We start from the raw sequence: 27,009 nt of genomic DNA, 5'->3' as shown, positions 1-27,009 counted from the left end.
AGCTAAAACACAATACAATATTAAAATTAAGTTAATAGCTGTGAAAAGGAATCATACCAGTCTCAGTAGAAGGAGCAACAACTCGCTCACTGTTTTCATGCAATAGCTTAACTGTGGCTTAGCCTGAGGTGACACTGACGTCTTTTAATAGGATGCTGCTTCCTATCTAACCTTTCACAGGGATAGGATATAATGGGATTATGTACTAACTCCTCTACCTGCTGGAAACCTTCTATTAAAAAGGATAAGATAATGATCACTAACCCCATTCTCTTTACTATTAAGCCAGCACTTATCTATACTACTATTATAAAGAGAGAACACAAACCTTTGAGCCAGGTAAACTCGAAAAGTACTCCACCAATCAAAACACCCAAGACATCTTTGAAAACCTCAGGGCAAGCAGAAGGACATAGGCTATTAAAAATAAAAGATATACGTTGTTTAAAAAATTTTGAAATAAAAATAAAGTAGTCCCTTGCAAGTAGCGCCGGCCGCGACGTCTGCGTGATGACATCATTTGCGTTGAACACTTCGGAAATGGCGCCGAAGATCGCGACCTGCTGGGAGGACTGCGCGGCCCTGCTTGCTGCTGGGCGAAGTGGCGGGCTGTGCGGGCGGGGCGCATGGAGAGTGGCAGCCTGTGCGGGCGGGGCGCCTCAAGAGTGGCGGCCTGTGCGGGCGGGGCGCCTGGAGAGTGGCGGCCTGTGCGGGCGGGGCGCCTGGAGAATGGCGGCCTGTGCGGGCGGGGCGCCTGGAGAGTGGCGGCCTGTGCGGGCGGGGCGCCTGGAGAACGACCGGCGGCTGAGGTAAGGATCAGGCGGGAGGGGGGGCCAGGACGGGAGGGGGCCAGGCAGGGCCGGGTCGGGGCGGTAGGGGGCCGTAGGCAGAAGTGCACGCAAGCCTTAAATGCTGCCCCCAGCCCCTTTCTGCCCCAGGCAACGCTGGGGCGGGCTGCTAGTATTAAGATAACTTTGCCTTGCTCATTATAGGAAGTGATATCTTTAAGAACTGGCCAAAGATAAACTTTGGAGTACACTTCACTTTATTTCACATCAAAGCAAGCCCCTACTGTGTACACCTCATCAATGCATGTCCACAGTTTCACAGTTTGGTACCCCAACTGTGCTAATATACATGAGTTATAATGCCTAGAAAACAATGTATTGATTTTATAACAAAAAGTCACCACTCATTTATCTTTAAAGTGATGACAAAGTTTTCCCATTTCAGATTTTGAAAGACAAGAGTCTTTCCTCCGAAATACATACAGTGGTTTTCAAAAAGCAGTGAAACCCCAAAATTGGGGAACCTATATTGTTAGGAGCCCATAGGACGATCAACTGTGTAGGATAAATGGGAAACTCTATATTTTGGATCATTTATGCCAGCCACAAGTGAAGCTCTCTGTTAGGCATGCTGTCAGATAAAACAAAAGTGGTTAAATGGTAACTACACAAAATATCGAATTCAAAATATAGAATGGACAAAATATCGAAGTCAAAATATAAAATGGACAAAATATCGAATGGACAGAATATAGTGGTGAAAAATATTGAATTCAAGGTAAGTATTTAAATATCGATTTTCAAAATATAGAAAGTCAAAATATCGAAGTATATAATAAAGGTATTAAAAAATATCGAATTTTTAATAACATCAAATTTTTTAAAGCGTTTTTTATGTTAGTATATGTGTGAAAAGTGTAATTTATTTTAAGTAATGAATTTTATATTATTTAATTTGTGTGTAATTTAATTCTGTAGCGGGTTGTGGGTTTATAGGGGAATAAGGTGGGAAGTAATTTAATGATATTAATTTAAGTATTAATTTTTAGAAAATACAAATTATTTTTTATTTAATCTTGTGTTTTAGTTCTGTAGTGGGTTGTGGGTTTAGAGGGGAATAGGGTGGGAACTAATTTAATTGTAATTAATTAAATATGTTAATTTATTTTTTGGTATTCATTTTGAATTAATTGTTAATTAATTTTAATTGGTAATTAATTAATTTTTATTTCGTAATTAACTTTTTTTAATTGATTAGTTAGTAAATATGTTAATTTTATTAATTTATTTTCCGTAGCAGGTTCTGGGTTTATAGGGGAATAAGGTGGTAAGTAAATTAATTGTAATTAATTAAATATGTTAATTTATGTATTGGTATTCATTTTGAATTAATTATTAATTAATTTTTAATTGGTAATTCATTCATTTTAATTGGTAATTAATTTTTATTAATTGATTAATTGATAATTATGTTAATTTCATTAATTTATTTTCTGTAGTGGGTTGTGGGTTTATAGGGGAATAGGGTGGGAAGTTATTTAATTGTAATTAAGTCAATAATTTTTATTTATACATTGGTATTGATTTTTTATTTATTGTTAATTAATTGTTAATTGGTAATTAATTTGTATAAATAGGTAATTAATTTTAATAACATTTATTTGTATTTTTAATTGATTAAATATTACATAATAAAAAATTGGTAATTACTTTAATTTTTCTTTGTATTGGTATTAATATTTAATTTATTTTTATTAATATATTAATTCTTCACTTTCCCTACTGTTAAACTCACTAGAGTGGGACTAGTAATTTTTACCCCTAGGCTATCCAATGCTTTCCCTACTGTTGCACTCTAAATTGAAGACCACAATTGAAATGGCTACATGTGAAGCGAAAACAGCTAACACCAAATACAATATTAAAATTAAGTTAATAGCTGTGAAAGGGAATCATACCAGTCTCAGTAGCAGGAGCAACAACTCGCTCACTGTTTTCATGCAATAGCTTAACTGTGGCTTAGCCTGAGGTGACACTGACGTCTTTTAATAGGATGCTGCTTCCTATCTATCCTTTCAAAGGGATAGGATATAATGGGATTATGTACTAACTCCTCTACCTGCTGGAAACCTTCTATTAAAAAGGATAAGATAATGATCACTAACCCCATTCTCTTTACTATTAAGCCAGCACTTATATTAAGATAACTTTGCCTTGCTCATTATAGGAAGTGATATCTTTAAGAACTGGCCAAAGATAAACTTTGGAGTACACTTCACTTTATTTCACATTAAAGCAAGCCCCTACTGTGTACACCTCATCAATGCATGTCCACAGTTTCACAGTTTGGTACCCCACACTGTGCTAATATACATGAGTTATAATGCCTAGAAAACAATGTATTGATTTTATAACAAAAAGTCACCACTCATTTATCTTTAAAGTGATGACAAAGTTTTCCCATTTCAGATTTTGAAAGACAAGAGTCTTTCCTCCGAAATACATACAGTGGTTTTCAAAAAGCAGTGAAACCCCAAAATTGGGGAACCTATATTGTTAGGAGCCCATAGGACGATCAACTGTGTAGGATAAATGGGAAACTCTATATTTTGGATCATTTATGCCAGCCACAAGTGAAGCTCTCTGTTAGGCATGCTGTCAGATAAAACAAAAGTGGTTAAATGGTAACTACACAAAATATCGAATTCAAAATATAGAATGGACAAAATATCGAAGTCAAAATATAAAATGGACAAAATATCGAATGGACAGAATATAGTGGTGAAAAATATTGAATTCAAGGTAAGTATTTAAATATCGATTTTCAAAATATAGAAAGTCAAAATATCGAAGTATATAATAAAGGTATTAAAAAATATCGAATTTTTAATAACATCAAATTTTTTAAAGCGTTTTTTATGTTAGTATATGTGTGAAAAGTGTAATTTATTTTAAGTAATGAATTTTATATTATTTAATTTGTGTGTAATTTAATTCTGTAGCGGGTTGTGGGTTTATAGGGGAATAAGGTGGGAAGTAATTTAATGATATTAATTTAAGTATTAATTTTTAGAAAATACAAATTATTTTTTATTTAATCTTGTGTTTTAGTTCTGTAGTGGGTTGTGGGTTTAGAGGGGAATAGGGTGGGAACTAATTTAATTGTAATTAATTAAATATGTTAATTTATTTTTTGGTATTCATTTTGAATTAATTGTTAATTAATTTTAATTGGTAATTAATTAATTTTTATTTCGTAATTAACTTTTTTTAATTGATTAGTTAGTAAATATGTTAATTTTATTAATTTATTTTCCGTAGCAGGTTCTGGGTTTATAGGGGAATAAGGTGGTAAGTAAATTAATTGTAATTAATTAAATATGTTAATTTATGTATTGGTATTCATTTTGAATTAATTATTAATTAATTTTTAATTGGTAATTCATTCATTTTAATTGGTAATTAATTTTTATTAATTGATTAATTGATAATTATGTTAATTTCATTAATTTATTTTCTGTAGTGGGTTGTGGGTTTATAGGGGAATAGGGTGGGAAGTTATTTAATTGTAATTAAGTCAATAATTTTTATTTATACATTGGTATTGATTTTTTATTTATTGTTAATTAATTGTTAATTGGTAATTAATTTGTATAAATAGGTAATTAATTTTAATAACATTTATTTGTATTTTTAATTGATTAAATATTACATAATAAAAAATTGGTAATTACTTTAATTTTTCTTTGTATTGGTATTAATATTTAATTTATTTTTATTAATATATTAATTCTTCACTTTCCCTACTGTTAAACTCACTAGAGTGGGACTAGTAATTTTTACCCCTAGGCTATCCAATGCTTTCCCTACTGTTGCACTCTAAATTGAAGACCACAATTGAAATGGCTACATGTGAAGCGAAAACAGCTAACACCAAATACAATATTAAAATTAAGTTAATAGCTGTGAAAGGGAATCATACCAGTCTCAGTAGCAGGAGCAACAACTCGCTCACTGTTTTCATGCAATAGCTTAACTGTGGCTTAGCCTGAGGTGACACTGACGTCTTTTAATAGGATGCTGCTTCCTATCTATCCTTTCAAAGGGATAGGATATAATGGGATTATGTACTAACTCCTCTACCTGCTGGAAACCTTCTATTAAAAAGGATAAGATAATGATCACTAACCCCATTCTCTTTACTATTAAGCCAGCACTTATATTAAGATAACTTTGCCTTGCTCATTATAGGAAGTGATATCTTTAAGAACTGGCCAAAGATAAACTTTGGAGTACACTTCACTTTATTTCACATTAAAGCAAGCCCCTACTGTGTACACCTCATCAATGCATGTCCACAGTTTCACAGTTTGGTACCCCACACTGTGCTAATATACATGAGTTATAATGCCTAGAAAACAATGTATTGATTTTATAACAAAAAGTCACCACTCATTTATCTTTAAAGTGATGACAAAGTTTTCCCATTTCAGATTTTGAAAGACAAGAGTCTTTCCTCCGAAATACATACAGTGGTTTTCAAAAAGCAGTGAAACCCCAAAATTGGGGAACCTATATTGTTAGGAGCCCATAGGACGATCAACTGTGTAGGATAAATGGGAAACTCTATATTTTGGATCATTTATGAGCGCCACAAGTGAAGCTCTCTGTTAGGCATGCTGTCAGATAAAACAAAAGTGGTTAAATGGTAACTACACAAAATATCGAATTCAAAATATAGAATGGACAAAATATCGAAGTCAAAATATAAAATGGACAAAATATCGAATGGACAGAATATAGTGGTGAAAAATATTGAATTCAAGGTAAGTATTTAAATATCGATTTTCAAAATATAGAAAGTCAAAATATCGAAGTATATAATAAAGGTATTAAAAAATATCGAATTTTTAATAACATCAAATTTTTTAAAGCGTTTTTTATGTTAGTATATGTGTGAAAAGTGTAATTTATTTTAAGTAATGAATTTTATATTATTTAATTTGTGTGTAATTTAATTCTGTAGCGGGTTGTGGGTTTATAGGGGAATAAGGTGGGAAGTAATTTAATGATATTAATTTAAGTATTAATTTTTAGAAAATACAAATTATTTTTTATTTAATCTTGTGTTTTAGTTCTGTAGTGGGTTGTGGGTTTAGAGGGGAATAGGGTGGGAACTAATTTAATTGTAATTAATTAAATATGTTAATTTATTTTTTGGTATTCATTTTGAATTAATTGTTAATTAATTTTAATTGGTAATTAATTAATTTTTATTTCGTAATTAACTTTTTTTAATTGATTAGTTAGTAAATATGTTAATTTTATTAATTTATTTTCCGTAGCAGGTTCTGGGTTTATAGGGGAATAAGGTGGTAAGTAAATTAATTGTAATTAATTAAATATGTTAATTTATGTATTGGTATTCATTTTGAATTAATTATTAATTAATTTTTAATTGGTAATTCATTCATTTTAATTGGTAATTAATTTTTATTAATTGATTAATTGATAATTATGTTAATTTCATTAATTTATTTTCTGTAGTGGGTTGTGGGTTTATAGGGGAATAGGGTGGGAAGTTATTTAATTGTAATTAAGTCAATAATTTTTATTTATACATTGGTATTGATTTTTTATTTATTGTTAATTAATTGTTAATTGGTAATTAATTTGTATAAATAGGTAATTAATTTTAATAACATTTATTTGTATTTTTAATTGATTAAATATTACATAATAAAAAATTGGTAATTACTTTAATTTTTCTTTGTATTGGTATTAATATTTAATTTATTTTTATTAATATATTAATTCTTCACTTTCCCTACTGTTAAACTCACTAGAGTGGGACTAGTAATTTTTACCCCTAGGCTATCCAATGCTTTCCCTACTGTTGCACTCTAAATTGAAGACCACAATTGAAATGGCTACATGTGAAGCGAAAACAGCTAACACCAAATACAATATTAAAATTAAGTTAATAGCTGTGAAAGGGAATCATACCAGTCTCAGTAGCAGGAGCAACAACTCGCTCACTGTTTTCATGCAATAGCTTAACTGTGGCTTAGCCTGAGGTGACACTGACGTCTTTTAATAGGATGCTGCTTCCTATCTATCCTTTCAAAGGGATAGGATATAATGGGATTATGTACTAACTCCTCTACCTGCTGGAAACCTTCTATTAAAAAGGATAAGATAATGATCACTAACCCCATTCTCTTTACTATTAAGCCAGCACTTATATTAAGATAACTTTGCCTTGCTCATTATAGGAAGTGATATCTTTAAGAACTGGCCAAAGATAAACTTTGGAGTACACTTCACTTTATTTCACATTAAAGCAAGCCCCTACTGTGTACACCTCATCAATGCATGTCCACAGTTTCACAGTTTGGTACCCCACACTGTGCTAATATACATGAGTTATAATGCCTAGAAAACAATGTATTGATTTTATAACAAAAAGTCACCACTCATTTATCTTTAAAGTGATGACAAAGTTTTCCCATTTCAGATTTTGAAAGACAAGAGTCTTTCCTCCGAAATACATACAGTGGTTTTCAAAAAGCAGTGAAACCCCAAAATTGGGGAACCTATATTGTTAGGAGCCCATAGGACGATCAACTGTGTAGGATAAATGGGAAACTCTATATTTTGGATCATTTATGCCAGCCACAAGTGAAGCTCTCTGTTAGGCATGCTGTCAGATAAAACAAAAGTGGTTAAATGGTAACTACACAAAATATCGAATTCAAAATATAGAATGGACAAAATATCGAAGTCAAAATATAAAATGGACAAAATATCGAATGGACAGAATATAGTGGTGAAAAATATTGAATTCAAGGTAAGTATTTAAATATCGATTTTCAAAATATAGAAAGTCAAAATATCGAAGTATATAATAAAGGTATTAAAAAATATCGAATTTTTAATAACATCAAATTTTTTAAAGTGTTTTTTATGTTAGGATATGTGTGAAAAGTGTAATTTATTTTAAGTAATGAATTTTATATTATTTAATTTGTGTGTAATTTAATTCTGTAGCGGGTTGTGGGTTTATAGGGGAATACGGTGGGAAGTAATTTAATGATATTAAATTAAGTATTAATTTTTAGAAAATATAAATTATTTTTTATTTAATCTTGCGTTTTAGTTCTGTAGTGGGTTGTGGGTTTATAGGGGAATAGGGTGGGAACTAATTTAATTGTAATTAATTAAATATGTTAATTTATTTTTGGGTATTCATTTTGAATTAATTGTTAATTAATTTTCATTGGTAGTTAATTCATTTTTATTTCGTAATTAACTTTTTTTAATTGATTAGTTAGTAAATATGTTAATTTTATTAATTTATTTTCCGTAGCGGGTTCTGGGTTTATAGGGGAATAGGGTGGTAAGTAAATTAATTGTAATTAATTAAATATGTTAATTTATTTATTGGTATTCATTTTGAATTAATTATTAATTAATTTTGAATTGGTAATTAATTCATTTTAATTGGTAATTCATTTTTATTAATTGATTAATTGATAATTATGTTAATTTCATTAATTTATTTTCTGTAGTGGGTTGTGGGTTTATAGGGGAATAGGGTGGGAAGTAATTTAATTGTAATTAAGTCAATCATTTTTATTTATTTATTGGTATTGATTTTTTATTTATTGTTAATTAATTGTTAATTGGTAATTAATTTGTATTAATAGGTAATTAATTTTAATAACATTTATTTGTATTTTTAATTGATTAAATATTACATAATATTAAATTGGTAATTACTTTAATTTTTCTTTGTATTGGTATTGATATTTAATTTATTTTTATTAATATATTAATTCTTCACTTTCCCTACTGTTAAACTCACTAGAGTGGGACTAGTAATTTTTACCCCTAGGCTATCCAATGCTTTCCCTACTGTTGCACTCTCTGGAGTGGGAATAGTAATTTTTACCCCTATGCTATCCAAAGCTTTCCCTACTGCTGCACTCTCTGGAGTGGGAATAGTAATTTTTACCCCTACGCTATCCAAAGTTTTCCCTACTGTTGCACTCTCTGGAGTGGGAATAGTAATTTTTACCCCTACGCTATCCAACGCTTTCCCTACTGTTGCACTCTCTGGAGTGGGAATAGTAATTTTTACCCCTACGCTATTCAACGCTTTTCCTACTGTTGCACTCCCTGGAGTGGGAATAGTAATTTTTTACCCTCCCGCTATCGAACGCTTTCCTTACTGTTGCACTCTCTGGAGTGGGAATAGTAATTTTTACCCTCCTGCTATCCAACGCTTTCCCTACTGTTGCACTCACTGGAGTGGGAATAGTAATTTTTACCCCTACACTATCCAACGCTTTCCCTACTGTTGCACTCAGTGGAGTGGGAATAGTAATTTTTACCCCTACGCTATCCAACGTTTACCCTATGTTGCACTAACTGGAGAGGTAATAGTACATTTTACCCTCCCTCTATCCTACTTTAAAATATTGTATATTTTTTATTATTATTATGTTAATTTATATATATGTTTTAAAAAATAAAATTATATGGTTTTTTTAATAACTTAACCCGTTTAGCGCGTCGAACATTCCGCCCCAGTGCGGACGTTCGATCGCGCTAACGGGATTCGGACGTCCAACGGTCGTGCGCAGCACCAGCGAGGTAGTGCACGCGACGACCGTTGGACGTTCAAAGCACGGAAGGGGTTAAACTAATCATTTAATAATTTTAAGGCTATTTAAGTATTTTTAAGTATGTTTTAGTTAATTATATTTATTATTACAATAATTTTAAATTACTTTTAAGACATTTAAAAAAAATCGATATTTTTGATTCGATATTTTTGTACTTACCTGTTTGTAGATAGGACTTCGATATTTTTGCATTCGATATTTTGTCATCGATATTTTGGGAATTCTATATTTTTGTACTCAATATTATGTCAGTGATCTGGTTACATAGATACAACTCCTCAAACTGTGTTAGATGTGCATATCATGATCATTCAAAACAGATTCTCAGTGCCTGTCCATTATCTCTGTTCTCTGCTGTCTGCCCTAGATCACATGACCCTCTAAGAAGATAAATGAATCACTAACACCAACAATTCACTAGCTTCTAAAACATGCAACTTTTGGGAATTTAGGGGGCCATTAGGATGATGGGCGTACTTTGTCCGCCCATCAACCTACCGGTGATCTGGACCACCCCCCATAAGGGCGGGGGTCCCGTGGCCAGCAACAGGATGCGCCCGCCATAGTGGTGGGCGCATCCAGCATTCCAACCAGTGTGGCGGCGGTGCACTCAGCACCGCCTGCCACAATGGCAGGAAGGCATGCTGTGCACTTCCTTGCACAGCATGGCAGGCACTGAGCAGTGCCTGCCATGCTGTGCATGGAACTGCTGGGGGGGTACCATAGGTACCCCCCATGTGCACCCCCCACCCCTGGAGTCCTTGGGGGCCCGCAACGGGCCCCCAAAGCAGACTCCGCATGCATTTCTGAGGCATCTTTAAAAGCCCATCCTAATATGGCTGGCTGTGTCTGATAGACACCGCCACCATACAAACCCTATTACGCCCGGCTGCAAGGGGACCGGGGCGGAAAAGCGGCAGACTGTGTTTCCGTCCACCGCGGTCCCCCGCCATAGTAATGTAGCCGGGGGAAATGGGTGGCGGGTGGGCAAGACTGTCAGGTGGATCGCCACCGCCCACACGGCGGTGGCAATCCGCCCGACATCCTAATGGGACGCATAATCTCAATGGTATAGAAACACTAGGGGGCTGCCCCACTCAAGGGACTATTCTCTGAAAGAGCTTATTGCTGCACACTCTGCAGTGAATACACACTCTCCCTGCTTATATATCCAGTCTCTGTATAAATTGAGCCTTGTATTTACAGCTTTTGGTGACACAATCAATATTCTGCTGAATTGCTTAGTTAGGTCCACTGAAAATCAATTTAAATCAGAAGTATAACACTTTCTCTTAGGTTATACTCTACAACCATTGTTAGCACATTCTTCTGACATGCCATATCAGGATTAACATCCCATTACAATATATATACAATTATGATGAACATTAATTTAGTAGCTACATTTGAGGGTTGGTCATGGGTCAACTAATGAAGTGTAAAACATCTAACTTCATACTATGAAGTTTTTGATATGATTTCCATCATTAAAATAAAAATGATCCTTGAATACATACTGTTCTGATATAGCATGGAAAATTGAAAATATAGAATGGGGAAGAGGGTGGCATAGTTTCCAACCCAGAAGTGTTGTGGCCTTACAGTGACTTAAGAATGAGGCAACATTATGAGGATGAGCATGTTAACTTCAGAGTGTGCATTTCCGGTACTGTCAAAGGTACAGATGAGTGTGTTTATGGATTCTTTCATTATCTCTGTGCTTGAATCACCTGGGAAGTGAAGGTTTCTGAGTAAAGTTGAAGAGGTGTACTGAATGAAAGCAGATGTAAGTCTGAGTTTTATTCAGTGAAGTTTTTATTTGAATCTAGGGACTCTGTAAACCAGATTGCATAAGGCTTTCTGGGATGCTTCAAGGGCAGTATGACTGGCATGACTGTTTCATTCCCCTAATGAGCAGGGTTTCATAGACTTTTTGATAATGCTAAGGGTTGGTCTGCTTTTGTGGATGAAGTTTGTGCACTGTTGGGGATATAAATGTTCAGGAAGTGTGTGAACACGGTTGTCATCCATATCTTTGTACTGGAGAGTGCATCTTGAAGATCTTGCTAGTTAATCCATAAGCTGACAAGTTCTGTCCTTGTTATTTTATTTTGTTATACTAGCTCCAGGAAGCTATGATATATGGGCACTTACAAATGAAAAGCTTAGTGTGACATCTAAATTAGCTGTGTGATAGCGTCAGCTATGTCCGGTGCATGACAAACTCCAGAGTGGACACTAATGAGTATAAACTGGTGGTTTTGTGCTATTGGTGGCACATATTAGTTAGTTAATGGGGTGAATGGGATGTGGATGAAGTTTTTGATGCTTTATTTATAATAGATATTTCTTCCTACTGAGTCTTCACCATATTTATATCCTACAAGCACCAGGACGGATCTGGAAAAATCATCTCAGTAATAATTCTATTTTGCTGTAAGTTGGTGACTAACAACTTTAGCTGTTGCTATACCCATTCAGGATGTTATGATATGTTTAACAGTTGCCTCAATATTTTTCTTGCCTTTGGCTGGTCAAAGTTTTCTCACTGGGCCCTAATATCAGACAGAATGAAGGCCCTTTTCTTCAATCGGGGCAGGCCAGCCAGTTGGGCCTGAATCCGAAAAGGACTCCATGAGATTGGATTCCTACTTGCCGAAAGTCAACTGAAATGGATTTATTGTTGCACAGAAGCTCAAATAGGGACTAACCTAGTGCTTCTGCCATAAAGAGCAACTGGGATTGTGGTCCCTAAAGCTTGTTGTGTCCCTATAGACGTACAGGAGGCCAACACATTGACCACTGGAGTTCTCTTTTTTCAGTGTACAAGGGGGGGGGGGGGCAGATACAGATCTTTAGAGCACATCTCAGGTTACATCAACCAGGGCCCAGTCTTCTTCTGGTCTTTCGGCGGTCTAGAATGGGTTCTGAGGTGGAATTTTGAAGGTGAGTCTATAATGTGGTGCACTAGCCAGTATGTGGGGGGGGGGGGGAGGGGGTGAATCCAAGACCTTCCCTAACTAATGGGATAAAAGTTCCAAGTGGTAACCCTACACACTTTTTCAACAGTTCTTGGGTGTCCTACTGCGAAGAAGTCCCTAGTGCACCTTGTCAAGAATGTGATCCCTTCCTTCCTTGGTCAGAGCCTTTGTGTCCACCCAGAGGTGTGACCAGAAAAATGAGGGGTCCCCTCCCCTGTATCCTCTCCAGGCTGGTTTTGGGTCGCTCTCTACTTACTGAAATGTAGCGCAGCGAGAAAATCGATTATACTGTGATATTGTACTTATCGCTGGTTATATTTGCTTTTTTTGCACTAATGCACACGTCACTTTATATCATATTGTTATCAGCGTGAAGGATTATTTGAGATTTGTTACTTAAATGTGCATTCTATGAGAAATTGTTGTCCTAGGGTCAAATTTGTATTTATGCACAGGTCACTTTATCTTAGGTTAGGATTATCAGTATGTATCAAAAACGTTCTCTTTTATTATTTTCTATGCTGTTGAAATCGTATTAGAATGAAACATAGAGTAAAGAGAATAACAGTCTTTTGTATATCATTCTGAATTTTTACTTATGCTATATTAAATGTATGCTCATGTTAATCGAGGAGTATAAGTTAAACCTTTGGTAAAAACAGTTACTCGATGACTGTGACTCTCTGGTCTATTGCACATGTCACTTTCTAGCACTACGCACTTTAATATGGTGTATTAATTATAACTGTTTTTTAATATTTTAAATATTTATATAATAGTGTTCCTCCTTTGGGTACTACAGCCACTTCGAGAGTCCACTCGTGGAATAATTCCTTATGAACTGTCTAGTAAGTCTAGTAAGTGTAGCGTAATGTACTTGTGTTTATGATGTTTATTTTGTAAACATGTATTGATATTTTTATCCTTATGTTTCATTTAAAATGTTCAGCTTACATGGTTGTGTAAAACATACTGAATAAAGCTTTATGAACTGAACTGACTAGTGTTGGCTTAAGGAAAAAAGTCTTGCTTTTCTCCAGGTCTAATTTAACATCTGCTTGTGAAAGGGCATACCACACCATCCCATACCATCCCACACCCAGGCTATTTTCTATACTGTGAGTATAGTTTTCTCACAGTGACACAGGCCATCCTGCTATGCAGACTAATTGTAATTAGACAGACTGGGGCTCAGGCAGGAAAGGTAAACCTTTATAAATTGTATTTTTCCTATATATTTAATACATATGCAACTTTAACAATGGATTGGATTTGTAATAAATACAAATAATATATTTGAAACGACCCTTCTAGCTGTTTCCTGTAAATAATGATATAGTTTTGTTTATAGTGTGTATTTTGAAATTTTTCAGGATTCAACTACAGTCCTCCCAGTGAAAATAGCTTTTGGGGCAAGTCACAGCACGAGCACACCAAATTTGATTCAATACATATTCCTCTTACATTAGGTCTGGGAAAAATTAACATTTTACCAGCATTATTTGTGGATTTTGAGTTACACTTGTTAGTAAAAATCTCAGAAATTATGCCATTACACCACTTTGCGTAATTGCACACCATTCTCACCTAAAATATCTACCACAAATTTGCCACTAATTGTAAAACTTCACCGCTAATATATGGAAATAACAGAAGACAAATGGCAGTTTATTGATTTTATTTGCACTGTGTCTAGCGCTCCATGCATTCTTGCATCCAAAATTGATGCAACACACATTCACACTAATATATAGCACTAAGTGCCAAATTTGCATTTTGTGTAATTTTGCTGAACATTTACACAATTAATGCAAACACAAGTAGCCCAAATTTCAAAACACCCTAATTTTACATATCAGGTGACATATTTGTACTTAAAAGCAGAGCGTGTAGGTACCACCCAGGTCACCCTTTCTGGTCCTGACAAAAACCCACAATCATATGATGGTTGAAACATGTAGACCTAATTCTTTTTAACAAATCACATAGCACACTTCACTATTTTTAAAACACTACACGTCTTCAGACACCGAAGTCTTCCTAATTAGGCATAGGTGTCACATTCTTTTAGGGGGGTCCAAACACTCAGGAATAAAGTCTTGCAGTTAGTAGCATTGGCCCCTTTTTGAAACCACTTATCACTTTTTAGAGTTATTGCACATATAAAAAAGAAAAAAACCCGCTCCACTGTAACCAGGTGTCGCAGCACACCATGTTGGCACTCGGCCTTCGGGGTGGGACTCCGATGATGAAGCATGTCACCAACCAGGTTGGTGAATGAGGGGTCTTCTAAAAGGACATGCGTTGTCCTGCAAAGGTTGGGCGCATTGTGCTTCGAATGAGCCTTAAGCTCTTGGTACAGAGCTTCTCTCTGCTACCTTTCCAGGGGTTACTCCTCCTTTTGTTTGTTTAACTATTACAGTAGGGGACCAGGAGTTCCAACCTCACAGACCAATACCCTACTCTCTTACTGTTTTGAAATACTGTTCTTTATTAACCTATCAAGTTTCTGATCTTTTCATTTTTAGCATAAGTGCACACAATTGTGTATGTGATCTGGAAGTGCTGTCTGACATACAACTGAGCGCCATCCTTTATGGCCAGGTGCTCTTTAGGGCATGGCTAATCTCAGTTCCTTAGAATTTGGAGGACTGACAGGGGATCTTTTGAAGTTTAAAAATAGTCCTTGCCAATTCCTTGAGTCACTCTTTTACAGGGGTTTTATCTCTATTAGAATGAGTGTTAGTTGAGTGAGGAAGCCACTCCCGGTTTATGACTTTCTTCTCCCCTTCCCTAAAAACGAGCTTCTTTATGACACTAAAGAACAAATACTGTGGTTTGCCCATCTGGAGGAATACTCAAAAGTCACAAATTGCTTGAAAATGATTCCAGGATGAGGACAAGGTAAAAAGCTTACTTGTTTCTCAGGAGGATGGTGTGATGTCTAGCTTTGGACAAACCAGGAATGCCAGACAATTGAAGGGAACTTCTGAGAAGGAAGCACAAGTAGGAGCACAACAAAGGATAACAAATATAAGAACTAAAGGCAGGAAGGACTAAAAGCCTAATTAATTCAAGGGGAAACTGATAATGATGATAAGCAACAAAGATGAGGGAATGAATAGAGGGGCAAAATAATGCAAAAATGTGAGAACTTCCGTGGCAGTGCAACAGATTGTCCAGCACCCGCTCTCTGTAAAAAGGGGCTTCAAAAGGTCTAGTCAGAATTTCAATTGCAATTATATAAAAAGAGGGGGCTATTACTAAAAAGATAAAGAAAATGGAGGTTGGAAGACAATATCTGGGGCGGGGAGGATACTAATGATCAGAAGATAGAGACCTCATACACCTGAATGGGTGTCATGGTTCATCATTAGGCTTTGCTCTTCGTGCGTTTGGTGCTGCAATGCCCCACGGGCCACACAAGGGAGATCTTTGTCGGAGGTCTTCTGTTTTTGCTGTAATGATGAATGAGGGAATGTTGAGGGTAGGGTGGTGGTCTGAGAATAAAAACTGTCTAAGAGGAACCTATTGCCTACTTTCATAATTAGGAGTAATTCGGGTAAAAAATCTTAATAAGAGAACACATTTAATAAGCTTGAAATGCTGCTCACTCTCACTATTTCTGTTCAATTGCATTTACCATTATTTCTCCTTGCAAAATGCATCCCTGTCCCCATTTTGAGCTCAAGGCTACATTTTTATGCTCAGAATATAGTAGTAAAGGCAGAACTACTCTTGAGTAATTGCGTACAATCTCATGGAATTTTGGGGTAAATCACGGTAATTGCGTTACTCGGAATAACATAACTTATGCCCAGTCTTCAATACTATATCTACCCCCATACCACAGAGTTTTTCATTGTAACCAGAAGGTGGGGAGTCAACATGAACTTAGTTTTGACGGGCATGCAGTTTCCAACTCCCCATCCTCCAACTTTCCCCCATCTTTCCAACCTACAGTGCACATGTTTCTGCAAATGCTTGTAATCCTGATAATAGGTCTACCTGGACCTCCCACCTGCTCTTACTTGTATTGGTTCCCCTGATCCTTCGGCGCCCATTTGCAACTGGTCCTTTTCTTCTTCTTTTAGTGATTCTCCTGGTGCTTCAGACTCTTATTCTCTTGGTCTTAGTCTCTGACCTTTAGTTGGCCCAGACCCTGCAACCAATATGTGTTCCATTTCTCGTCATAGGTTTGAGGCATCAAACATAGCACAGATGGTTAGTGTGGCAGCTTCTGATCAAATATGGGTTTTATGGAAGCTAACACAGTGGGTTAATGAGCTTGGTGTAAAGGTCCTTATATTAACCAGAGCTCACAAGGTAGAGTTGTAACATAGGTGAATGAATATTGCAGCCCCTTCAAATAGCTACATGCAATCCTCAAAGCATGAAATTGAAACCTTGTAATTTTTCAATCAAGCTTTTGTTATTCAAAGGCAGATAAATTGGGTTCTGATGAGTAGTACTAAATATTATTAGGTGAAAAAAGTCAGTTTTCATAGTGTGTACATACATATATAATATAGATATATGTCACATAGACAAATGTACTTGAGATTGTCACAGAGCATGCTTCGACCCACAGAAATACTAAGATTATAAAAATGTAAATACAAAAATCCGTTCATATCCCCACCTCCAGACAACACAGTGAACCATGCGGTGTGCTGGTGCGCAGCTCTCCTGTGATTTGGTGTCGTACACTTCACCAGTACACTGTCAGGAAGAGTCACTCTCACTGGCCGAGATAAAGCTCAAGAAAACCTTTGGATAAGAGATCTGGCTGGATCACACTCATTTCCAGCTAAGGATATACTTTATGTTACTTTATTTTGTACTTCAACTCTCTACTCTAGCACCTATTAGGGCATGAAAAATAAATACATTTAGAAAATTAGGCATTATGACACTTCTTTGCTCTTTTGCAATAGTGACAGGCATCGATCCTCGCCTGTGAGAGTGGGAATTTTCCCGACCTCCATTTTGGTTGTCGTTTTAGTCTTTTTGGGATAGTACATAAGGCAGATATTGGCACAACCAAGTAGTAATTAAAGGTACTTTTGCAGCTCAGATATTTTATAACTTGCACTTTTGAACACTACTATTTGCACATTCTTGGGGGTACCCTAAAAACTAGCCAGAGGGTGTTTTAGCTGTGTTTTTAAATGTCGATCCTCCGCAATCAGAGTGGGGCTTTCCCCGACCACCATTTTGGTTGTCATTCTAATCTTTTTGGGAGACTACATAAGGCAGATGCCAGGAGGACCGAGCAGTGATTAGAGGTACTTTTGATGCTCAAAGCAGGCGTGCACTGCCGGCATGTCAAAGGCATTCCCGTCTATGCATGTCCATGCACCATCCATGAGTAGCCCCAGCCATGCTGCCAGTGGCACCTCAGAGGCCTGAGGGACCATTTTGGCTAGTGCATGACCCGGAACCTGTTACACAAGGGATCAACTGTTGGAAATTGGTAAGCAGATTGTTAAGCAGTATAATACCCCCCTCATTTGACCACCACTACAAAGTAACATCACAGGCCTTCTTCATATACTAGCACTAAAGACCCTGCTTTCCTGAAATGTGGATTATCTATTGCAAGATCATTAGTAAAGCATTCTACAGAAATAGATTTCCTGCTAGAATCTGGCAATTGGGATTAAGTGTTTATAATTGAGACCTGGACCATCCACCAATGCAGCAGCAAACCTTTACCTTGAAAACCGGCAATGGCAATGCTTTCTTATGGCTTATGTGACCTACATTATAGACCCTCAGATACCCCAAATCTATATCTCCATTTTCTGATAGGAGTCTTCTACAATATGGCGCTTGCACATTCTAATTTCTCTTATTTTAGGGGACTTCAATCTATGGGCAGAGGAGGACCTATCAACTCATTTTAAGGAGCTGCAGGGCTCATGTGAAGTCTTGGGTCTACAGCAACAGGTGCATGTCCACACCCATTGAGCTGGGCATACTCTGAATCTAATTTGTGACCCTGAAAGGCTGATACTTGTGTAAAAAAAGGTTTAACCTGTACACTGGACTGATCATGCACTAATATATGTTCATGTATTGGTGAAGAAACCTTGCATCCCCAAGCTGGCAACTACTACAATAAGAAAAGGGAGGATGTGCCATAAATTGAATAGGCCAACCCTGGGACTTGCTAACTTTTCAAATACCTGGGACCCTATGAACTCAGGGAAGTCCAACTACATAGCACACAAGCAGGAGATTTCAGAAACACTGGATTAAGTAATCCCACTCACCAATCTGAACTCCCTCTGTAGAACATCTGTGTCCCTGTATAATAAATCATTATACTAGGACACAATCTTCAATAAGAAAATCAGCAAGACTCAGGAGGACATTGGTGTCCCTTCTCAGCTAAGACCCTGTGATCTGAGTATCTCAAATAATGTAGGAAATATAGCCATAATCAATGATATTGATGATCAAACAGAAGTACCAGTGTTAGGTTCTATCATGATCCAAAGTAGACCTGACTATTTCGAGAGTCTAGTTAGTAGGTTCGATACTTGTCAACCTATTTCTGAGGCTCTCCTCTTGATTCCTTTCCTTCTAGGATGTGGAAAGAGATGCTACATTGCTACAATGTTACCAATCTTTGAAGATGGGTGATGTACCATAACTGCGGGAGAAGGCCATAGTTACACCCCTCTTCAAAAATATACAGGGGACCCTTAGTTGTTGAATAACTACAGGTCCATATTCCTCCTTCCATTTCCAGTAAAAACATTGGAGCAATATTTGAGCTGGAAACTGTCCCAATTTTGGAAAATCACTCTCTCTTAGAGGATGAAAAATGTTGTTTTAGACCTGAGTATGGCATTGAGTCAGCCCTACTCATTGATATGGTTGAGTTAAGAATGAGGGTGGACAGCGGTTAGTAGACAGTCTTGGTCCTGCCTTTGACACAGTCAATCCTTCCAGCCAGATAAACCTCAAGTGGAGTGGGGGGGTACTGTGCTGAAGTGAAAGGAATCCTACCTGTCAGATTGATGTCAGGCTGTTGCCCCTCATAGCTCTGAATTGAAAAGCGTATTCAAGACGTTCCAGAGGGCTCAGCAGTTAGCCAAATTCTATCTATATGAGGCCACTTGTTACTCTCATAAAGGTACATAATATCAGGCTGGTCAACTATGCGGATGATACAACACTGATTGTGTCCCTCAATAGTGGAGGGCAGAATGTACTGATGGCCTTTCACAACTGCTTATCAGATATTTTTAATTGGAAGAACTTAAATTCCCTCTAGCTAAATGTGGGATAGAACCATATTATTGTGCTGTTCAGCAAGCAGAACCCCCATGGAACTTCCCCCCAACTTCTGGTCCTTTCCAACAGAGAGGAGATGCTGCTGTCAGGTACAGAGCACAATATTGGGGTTTTATTTGATGACAATCTATCTGTGGAGAGCCATTTCACAAAAGTCGCAGGCACTGGTTCTGCACTCCTATGTGTAAATCTCTCTTTGTGCCCAGTATCATACTCAGTAGGTTGGACTATTGCAATGTCCTATTACTTAGAGCTCCTGGCTACTTGATCAATAATTTGCATAGAGTGGCAGCAGCTAAACGGGCTTTAAACAGTCCCCGGAGATCTTCGGCATCCAATGCACTGTGGGATTTGCATTGGCTTCCCCTGAGGCAGAGGATCATCTTTATAGTATTGTGCATTGTGTTTTAGGCTCTACATTGGCAAAGCTCCTGTGCTTCTACAACACAGACTGAAAGGATATACTCCTGGGAGATATCTCCACTCAAGTTCTGCAGATCCTGTTTGCATAAATGCATTTCAGAAGATAAGACACGGTGGACTGGCTTTCACAGTTAAGGTGGATCAGTTCTGGAACACACTGCCACCCACTCTTCTTCAACGGAATTGTTGCAATTCAGGATAGCTTTAAAGACCTGCCTTTTCCTTAAGTTACAGAAAAATAAAAAGAGGACCCCTAACTATCCAATCTGGGACAGGGGGAATACAGAAAAGTCACAAAGTCCCTAGTATAAAGTTTATACAAGCGGTAGGGATATATCCCTACCTCTTGTATAAACTTTATACTAGGGACTTTGTGACTTTTCTATTCCCTAGGTAACTCTGCCCCTCGTTCATGCGCATTCTTTCTTTCTATGTCAGGAGTGTTTGGCCTATCTGTAAGCTTCCAGAGCCAGGATGCCAGTTTAGTGACAATTTGTGCTAAATGTAATAAATAAATAAAAAGATATTGGTGGGTTTTGAGTTTTTCTACTATGTAGTTAGTGAGGGCAATTCTCTGATGACACAACAACTCAAATGTGCTTATCACCAAAAAACAAATTAACAAAACAATGTATTAAAAATCTGTGTGTGTCTAATGCAGCATCACACTGAACAAACGTAAAGGTACATTACCGACAAACTCCAGCTTTGTCATATGTCTGTTTTGCCAGGCTTTATTTGTGCTGTTTTGTTGAGTGATGTGGACTCTGCAGCAGTATTTCTGTTCTCCGTCTCGTTCTGTAAGGTTGTCTATTCTGATGGTGGCGCTTCTGGCCTCAGGATCTCCCACTAGTGTAATGCGGTTGGTGTAGTTTTGATGTGTTTGCTTTTCAGTGTGATTGTAGATGAATGTAGAACCCCCACAGCGTTCACTGGTGCCAGCTCTCCAGTACACATTCACTTTAACTGGAACCAGTGTCCTGGGGTAGGAGAAAGTGCAGGGGATGGTGACGGACCCACCAATTCGCACACGCAGGGACTCGGGCTGGTCTGCACAGAAGCCATATTCTGCAGCTGCAGGCCCATATCCTAAAAAAGAGGTAGGAGAAAGTCAGGCTATCAGTCCTACAGGGGGCAACATGCAAGCCTTACATATGTAGTTTTGCAAATTCATTACATGCTAAGGTTCTGCATGCACAATGGGGAATGTCCCAAAACGTGTTTGCCCCAATTTCTTTTTCCTACAAGGACAAAAATTGAGGCAACAAAATATGCTTGAATTTTTAAACAGATTTTATTGATGAACACGATTTACTTTGGTAAAACATGTTAAACACGTGAAATTAGTTATAACCTAATGATACTTCATATATTCTTTACAATCGTTTCTCCACCAGCTTCCTTTATTTGTTCACTACCATATGTTTCAATAGCAACTGCATTCACATCTTTTACCTTTATCTGTCTCACAAGCATTGAACATGCGTTGCAGCATTACAGGGTTTCAGGGTTTCCATAACCAGGCCCCTGGCATGAGACTACATAGCTTGGCCTAGATTTAGGTAGTGCTGATAACCCCCAGTTACTGGATGATATTCTGATGCTAGACCTCAATCCTTCGCTTGGATGATATTCTGATGCTAGACCTCAATCCTTCGCTTGGATTTCATCCACTTTATTAGAGACAAATCCGTTTGTGGATCATTTTCCTTTACCTAAGGAAAAATCAAAGAAATATTTGGGTCCTAACCATGAAAGCATTTTAGCGTCGAAGAAGTGGTACACCAGTAACATTACTTTAAGCACTGACAAATACTATTCAGGTGTGAGGGCCCGATAGACCTGTCACCCTTAGGGAGGTCTCCCTCCAAATGTTTTGCCTGCCTCTTCTGGTTTTGCCAATTCTTTTTGTTGGCCTTAGGACTCTGAGTGCTTTACCAACATTGACCAGTCCCAAAGTGAATGTGTTTCTCCCCTAAAAATGGCAACATTGATTGACACCTGTTTGGCATATTTAAATCACTTGTAAGTCCCCTGTAAAGTGGTATACCATATACCCAGGGCCTATAAATTAAATGTTACAGGAGAATCTGCAGCACTGATTGTGCCACCCTTTAAACCTGAAGCCTTTTAAAACTATCTCAGGCCTGCCACTGCAGAGCCTGTTTGTGCAGTTTTACTGCCACTTCAACTTGGCATTTAAAAGCCTTTGCTAAGCCTTAAACTCCCAGTATATTGCATGTAAGTCACCCCTAAGGTAGGTCCTAGCTAGCCCATAGTACAGTGTGATGTGTAAGTAAGAGGTAGGACATGCACTTTCAAGTTATGCATGTCCTGGCAGTGAAATATTGCTACACTTATTTTTCACTACTCTGAGGCCTACTCCTTATATAGGTTAACATTGGTAATTCCTTAATAGACTTTTAAGCTGTAATTCCTGACTAGTAATGTGTGAGTTTGTCATGCATTATATCTTTGTATTGTACTGATAAATCCTTTTTACTATTCAAGCTGGGTTTTACATTACAGTTTTAGAAAGATGATATTTCTCCACTCTTACAGCTCTATGTGCCTTTAGCCTGGCTCCCATACACATCTTGGGTGGGTGACATCTACACTTTGTGCTTTCCCTCTAGACAGTCACAGACACTGGAATGTTATGTGTGTCTGCGCACTCTTTTGCATTTTGAATACCCTTCCCGGGGAGGAAGTGAGGGATGAGTTGACACTTGCACCTGAATAGGTAGCATCCTGTTCCCATACAAAGGGATGATTGCCCCCTACTGATAGTCTGGAGCCAGGGCTGCAAATAAAGGTCTTCTGAGTACTTCAATAACCCTTCTTTGAAGTCAGACCCTTATGAAAGTGACAAATGGTTATAAGTACTGGGGCTCTGACCTCACTAAATCAGACACTTCTGGATCTACAACTGGACTCTGTCAAAAGAACTGCTGTGCTGCATCAAGGACTGGCACGCTTTGCTGGTCTTCTGACCCTAAAGTTTTGTTTTTTCTTTTTCTGTCCAGCTGCCTGCTTTTCTCTGATCCTGCTGAGGAGAGCTAGACTCTGCCTTACACCTAAATGATCTCCAAATGTTTTTTTAAATTTCAGATTTTGAGAGAGACAGATAATGACAACTGAATAGTTTTTTTTATTTCCTTATGTATAACTGAATTAATTAATTTTACACGAAATAGAAAATTGGCATATTTAGAAAACATACTACAAGAGTTTGATGAAGTGCAGCTTTGAGATACAAAAATGCCATACAGCAGAATAGATGCTCTTATCATAGATGTACAGGATGTGTGTCCCATGTGCCAACTGGCCATTTTTTTGATACCCATATGAATACAGCAGCCATTTTAATTTTCACTTGGCATGCTACTGAAAATCACTGTTTTATGAGGGAAACTGTAAAAAAAAGAACGATGATCGTATTTTGAGAGGTTTACTTGGTCCTTTTGATACCCATCGAACCCAGAACCAAAGAAAAATCTGTTTTGATATTATTTCTTGTTGATATTTGATATGTTGCAAAACAAGCCATTTTTTAAACAAATGTTTGAAACCGTCCTAGAATTTTGACACTAACAGGAAAAATCACTTTATATTTAAATACCAAAGATGAATATGAACACTCATTAGTGGTACTGGGAGCAGTAGTTAGAGTTTTTCAAACTCAGTCAATGTGAGACAGAAATACCCTCTGCCCTGTTACAAGTGCCATAGATTATTATGTACAGACGGTACCTGTAGGCAGGTTATCTGCTACATTTGTGAAGGAGTGTCTCGTCTGCTAAACTCTAAAGAAAGTCCTGAGTTTGTAAGTTACAAAGAGCGACTGAATTTGAAGAGAACAGGGCTATTTTACCTGTTGAGGCTTTAAGCATGACATTTGAATGTCTAAGAGAGTCTGGAATTAGAGCTGGCTAGTTCGATACAGATGCAGAAATGCACAGAAGTTTGATATGCACAAAGCCACTTAAATAGACCTAAATGTGTAGTTGAGGAAGACTACATTAAATTTGTGGTAAATGAAAGAATGATGTATTGATGTGACAATCAAATTATTAGATGGCATTTATAATGTGGTATTACATGATTGAACTAGCATTTGCATGAAATATTGTTTTTTTGGAACAAATCTGTTTATTTTTTTGAGTAAATGCAGGGTATAGATGAATATATCCGTCACACAGTTTATTGTAGTTTAGAATTATATATTTTGTTTTTAACAAATAAAAGATGTAAACGTTTCTATTTTCTTTTAAACTCTGAAATTAAATAAAACTGAAGCAACATTTGATTTTGGTGCCCGGTACAAGAAATGGATTATACCAAAACACATGTTGCCAGAATATTCTTCAACAAAATCTGCAAAATCCAAGGAACTGCTAACCAGTACAACTAGAGGGTGCATTATGCTGTTCTGATATCTGAAATTTCCCATTTGTGATTACCAACATTATTGTAGCCTATTGTGTGTTGCACAACATTGCCGTGTGATCGGGCTATCTTGTACAACATACGCTGTACTATGTCCAAACCAGGTCCTTGGGGTGAGACATGGCGCAAAGGTAAGGGTCTGCAGCAGTATGACCTCATCGTTCACCTGAGCTGCTTGTTTGAATGTTCCAGTACAGTGCTTTGAGACTGTCAAGTCAAAGATGAATTGTGGAATATTATTTAGTCTTGTATACAAAACCCTGAGACAACACAGCTCCAATGCCATACACTCTCAAACTAACATGCAATATGCACACTGTACCACATCATTAATTCATTCATTCATATGTGACAAGTTATGAGTGCATAATCATTCAAGTACATACACATTTGCGACATACTTTGTAACTCCCTACAGGTAGAGCATGTATATATCAAATAAAGTGTCTTTTTTATTTTCTTATAAAAGTGTATTATTTTATTCCAACTCTGTACCAGATTAATATGATTCTTCATTATAAAAATGGAGAGCTCCCAGTAGCGGTAGGAGGAGTAGATATTTCCACTAAGCGCGAACAATCGGAAATGACTTACAATAGCAGGAAGCAGACAAATCCTGAGACATGCATTCACCACAACACAATTCTCTTTCGTTCTGCTGCTCCTTTTGTCCTTTAATCCCACAAATGGCCGGTGCATCTGAACGGGAGGCTCTGTTTTACTGCATAATAAATACATCTCTTTGTGGGGGTCCCCCAAATCCTGTCTCAGTTGTCTGGGTGGCTAACTCCCCCCGCTGAGCAGTGCAGCACACAATCTGGAAGGACAATGTCGTGCACTGCAGTGCTGTCGATGTGGAGCGGCGGCTCTTCCACTAGGGTGGAGGAGCGTCACTCCCCCACAGCAGTTAAAAATGTTTTATATTAAACCCAGGTTTATTGTTGTTTTATTTTGTTTCCCAGCTGAGTTTGGGGGCGGGGCCAGAGGGGTGACTGGCACCAACGGGGAGTGGTATGCACTGCTTTCAGTGTGCATCAGGGTTTAGCCAGTCATCTCACGCTGACCAAACACAGATGTGCACTGAAGCTGTCTCCATCCTGAGCTGCGTTGCATGGTAGGAGATAGCAAGCATAGGCTCCCAGCCTCCCAGTGAGTGCAAATTGAGGGCTCAAAGGCCAATCCTTAAGCTGCTCTCATGCATAAGAGCAGCTTCAAGATTGGCTACAGGGGTATCCTGAAGCCTGTGCCTGCAGAGGAGCTCGAAGAAGAGCTGCGATGCGGTGGGCAGCAGACAGTAGATACCCCCACCCTTCTTTTACAGTATCGTCGTCATCTCTACACACCCCGCCCTACCACTCTCCTCTGACATGAGCCGCTACTGTTGATGTGCACACCCAGACAGCCATTGAGTGCTGCGAGCACTTGAAGGACCTCTAGTCCTGGGCATGTCTGAAGACACAGGGTATGCATGGGGTATAATCGCAGCGACATTTGTGGTACACCAGGCTTACACCACTGCATAAGAGGGACCCGCGGAACCTCCGTATTCTACATGGAGTCACACGAGCAGCCGAATGGTCGTCTCATGTTTGAGATCTTTCTAATATGACCGTATTGGCTGAACTATATGTATGCCTGTATATGTTTCCCTGAGTGAGTGCATGTCTTTTATTTCTTTACTCTTCTTTTAAATTTTGAAAATTGTATTCAGAATAATATGTTGACACAGAAACTTCGAAAATAAAAAGCATGTTATTTTTAAATAAACAGGAACTACGCCATTGTTGAATGACCTTACTTTAAAAGAAAGTGACTTCATACTGTGAGTTGTACATATCCATCATAAAGTTTTATGGTTAATATCATGTCAAACACAGAAATTAGAACATGTACACCAAACATAGTACACACAACACACAACACACATCACAACCATATTGACATAATTACATGAACAAAATTGAATTCTAAAAAGTAATAGCCATACAATGACTACTTATAATTGTTTGCCATTATATTTATAGATACTAGACACGGATGTGCCTTATATCAGTCATCATATTCTGACCTTTGACTCATAATCAATTTCCTGTTTGCCCTGTGCTAAATTGCTCTCTAGCCATGTCAACCATAGAGCAAGAATAATTGGTTTACAGTGAAGTAACTTGTGCTGCAGGAGCATTTTTCTTCATCAAAGACAACTACTTTTCAAAGTGGAACCCGGAAAGGTCAACCTTTCATCCTATAGAGAAGTGATATGCTTGACAATTCCACTCTTTGTCATTTTTATTGTAGCATAGCTTTAAAACTATTTGAATGCACATGAATTAGTGTGTATATTCATTCATCATTTCTTTAATTTATTATCAT

General features: G+C 37.3%; 1 protein-coding gene across 1 annotated transcript in view; it reads right to left on the bottom strand.

Annotated features, from left to right (window-relative positions):
* LOC147678521 (uncharacterized) overlaps positions 1-27,009 on the bottom strand; it is a 180,878-nt gene that overhangs the window by 146,064 nt on the left and 7,805 nt on the right. The window contains exon 2 of the mRNA XM_086946038.1: positions 20,884-21,279. Within this exon, the coding sequence (XP_086802164.1) occupies positions 20,884-21,279 (396 nt within the window). The remainder of the gene's footprint in view (positions 1-20,883; positions 21,280-27,009) is intronic.

Source organism: Lissotriton vulgaris, chromosome 12 (genome assembly GCF_964263255.1).
Source record: "Lissotriton vulgaris chromosome 12, aLisVul1.2, whole genome shotgun sequence".
Taxonomy (NCBI): Eukaryota; Metazoa; Chordata; class Amphibia; order Caudata; family Salamandridae; genus Lissotriton; species Lissotriton vulgaris.
The sequence above is the reverse complement of the archived record's forward strand: the minus strand, read 5'-3'. Positions and strand labels throughout refer to the sequence as shown.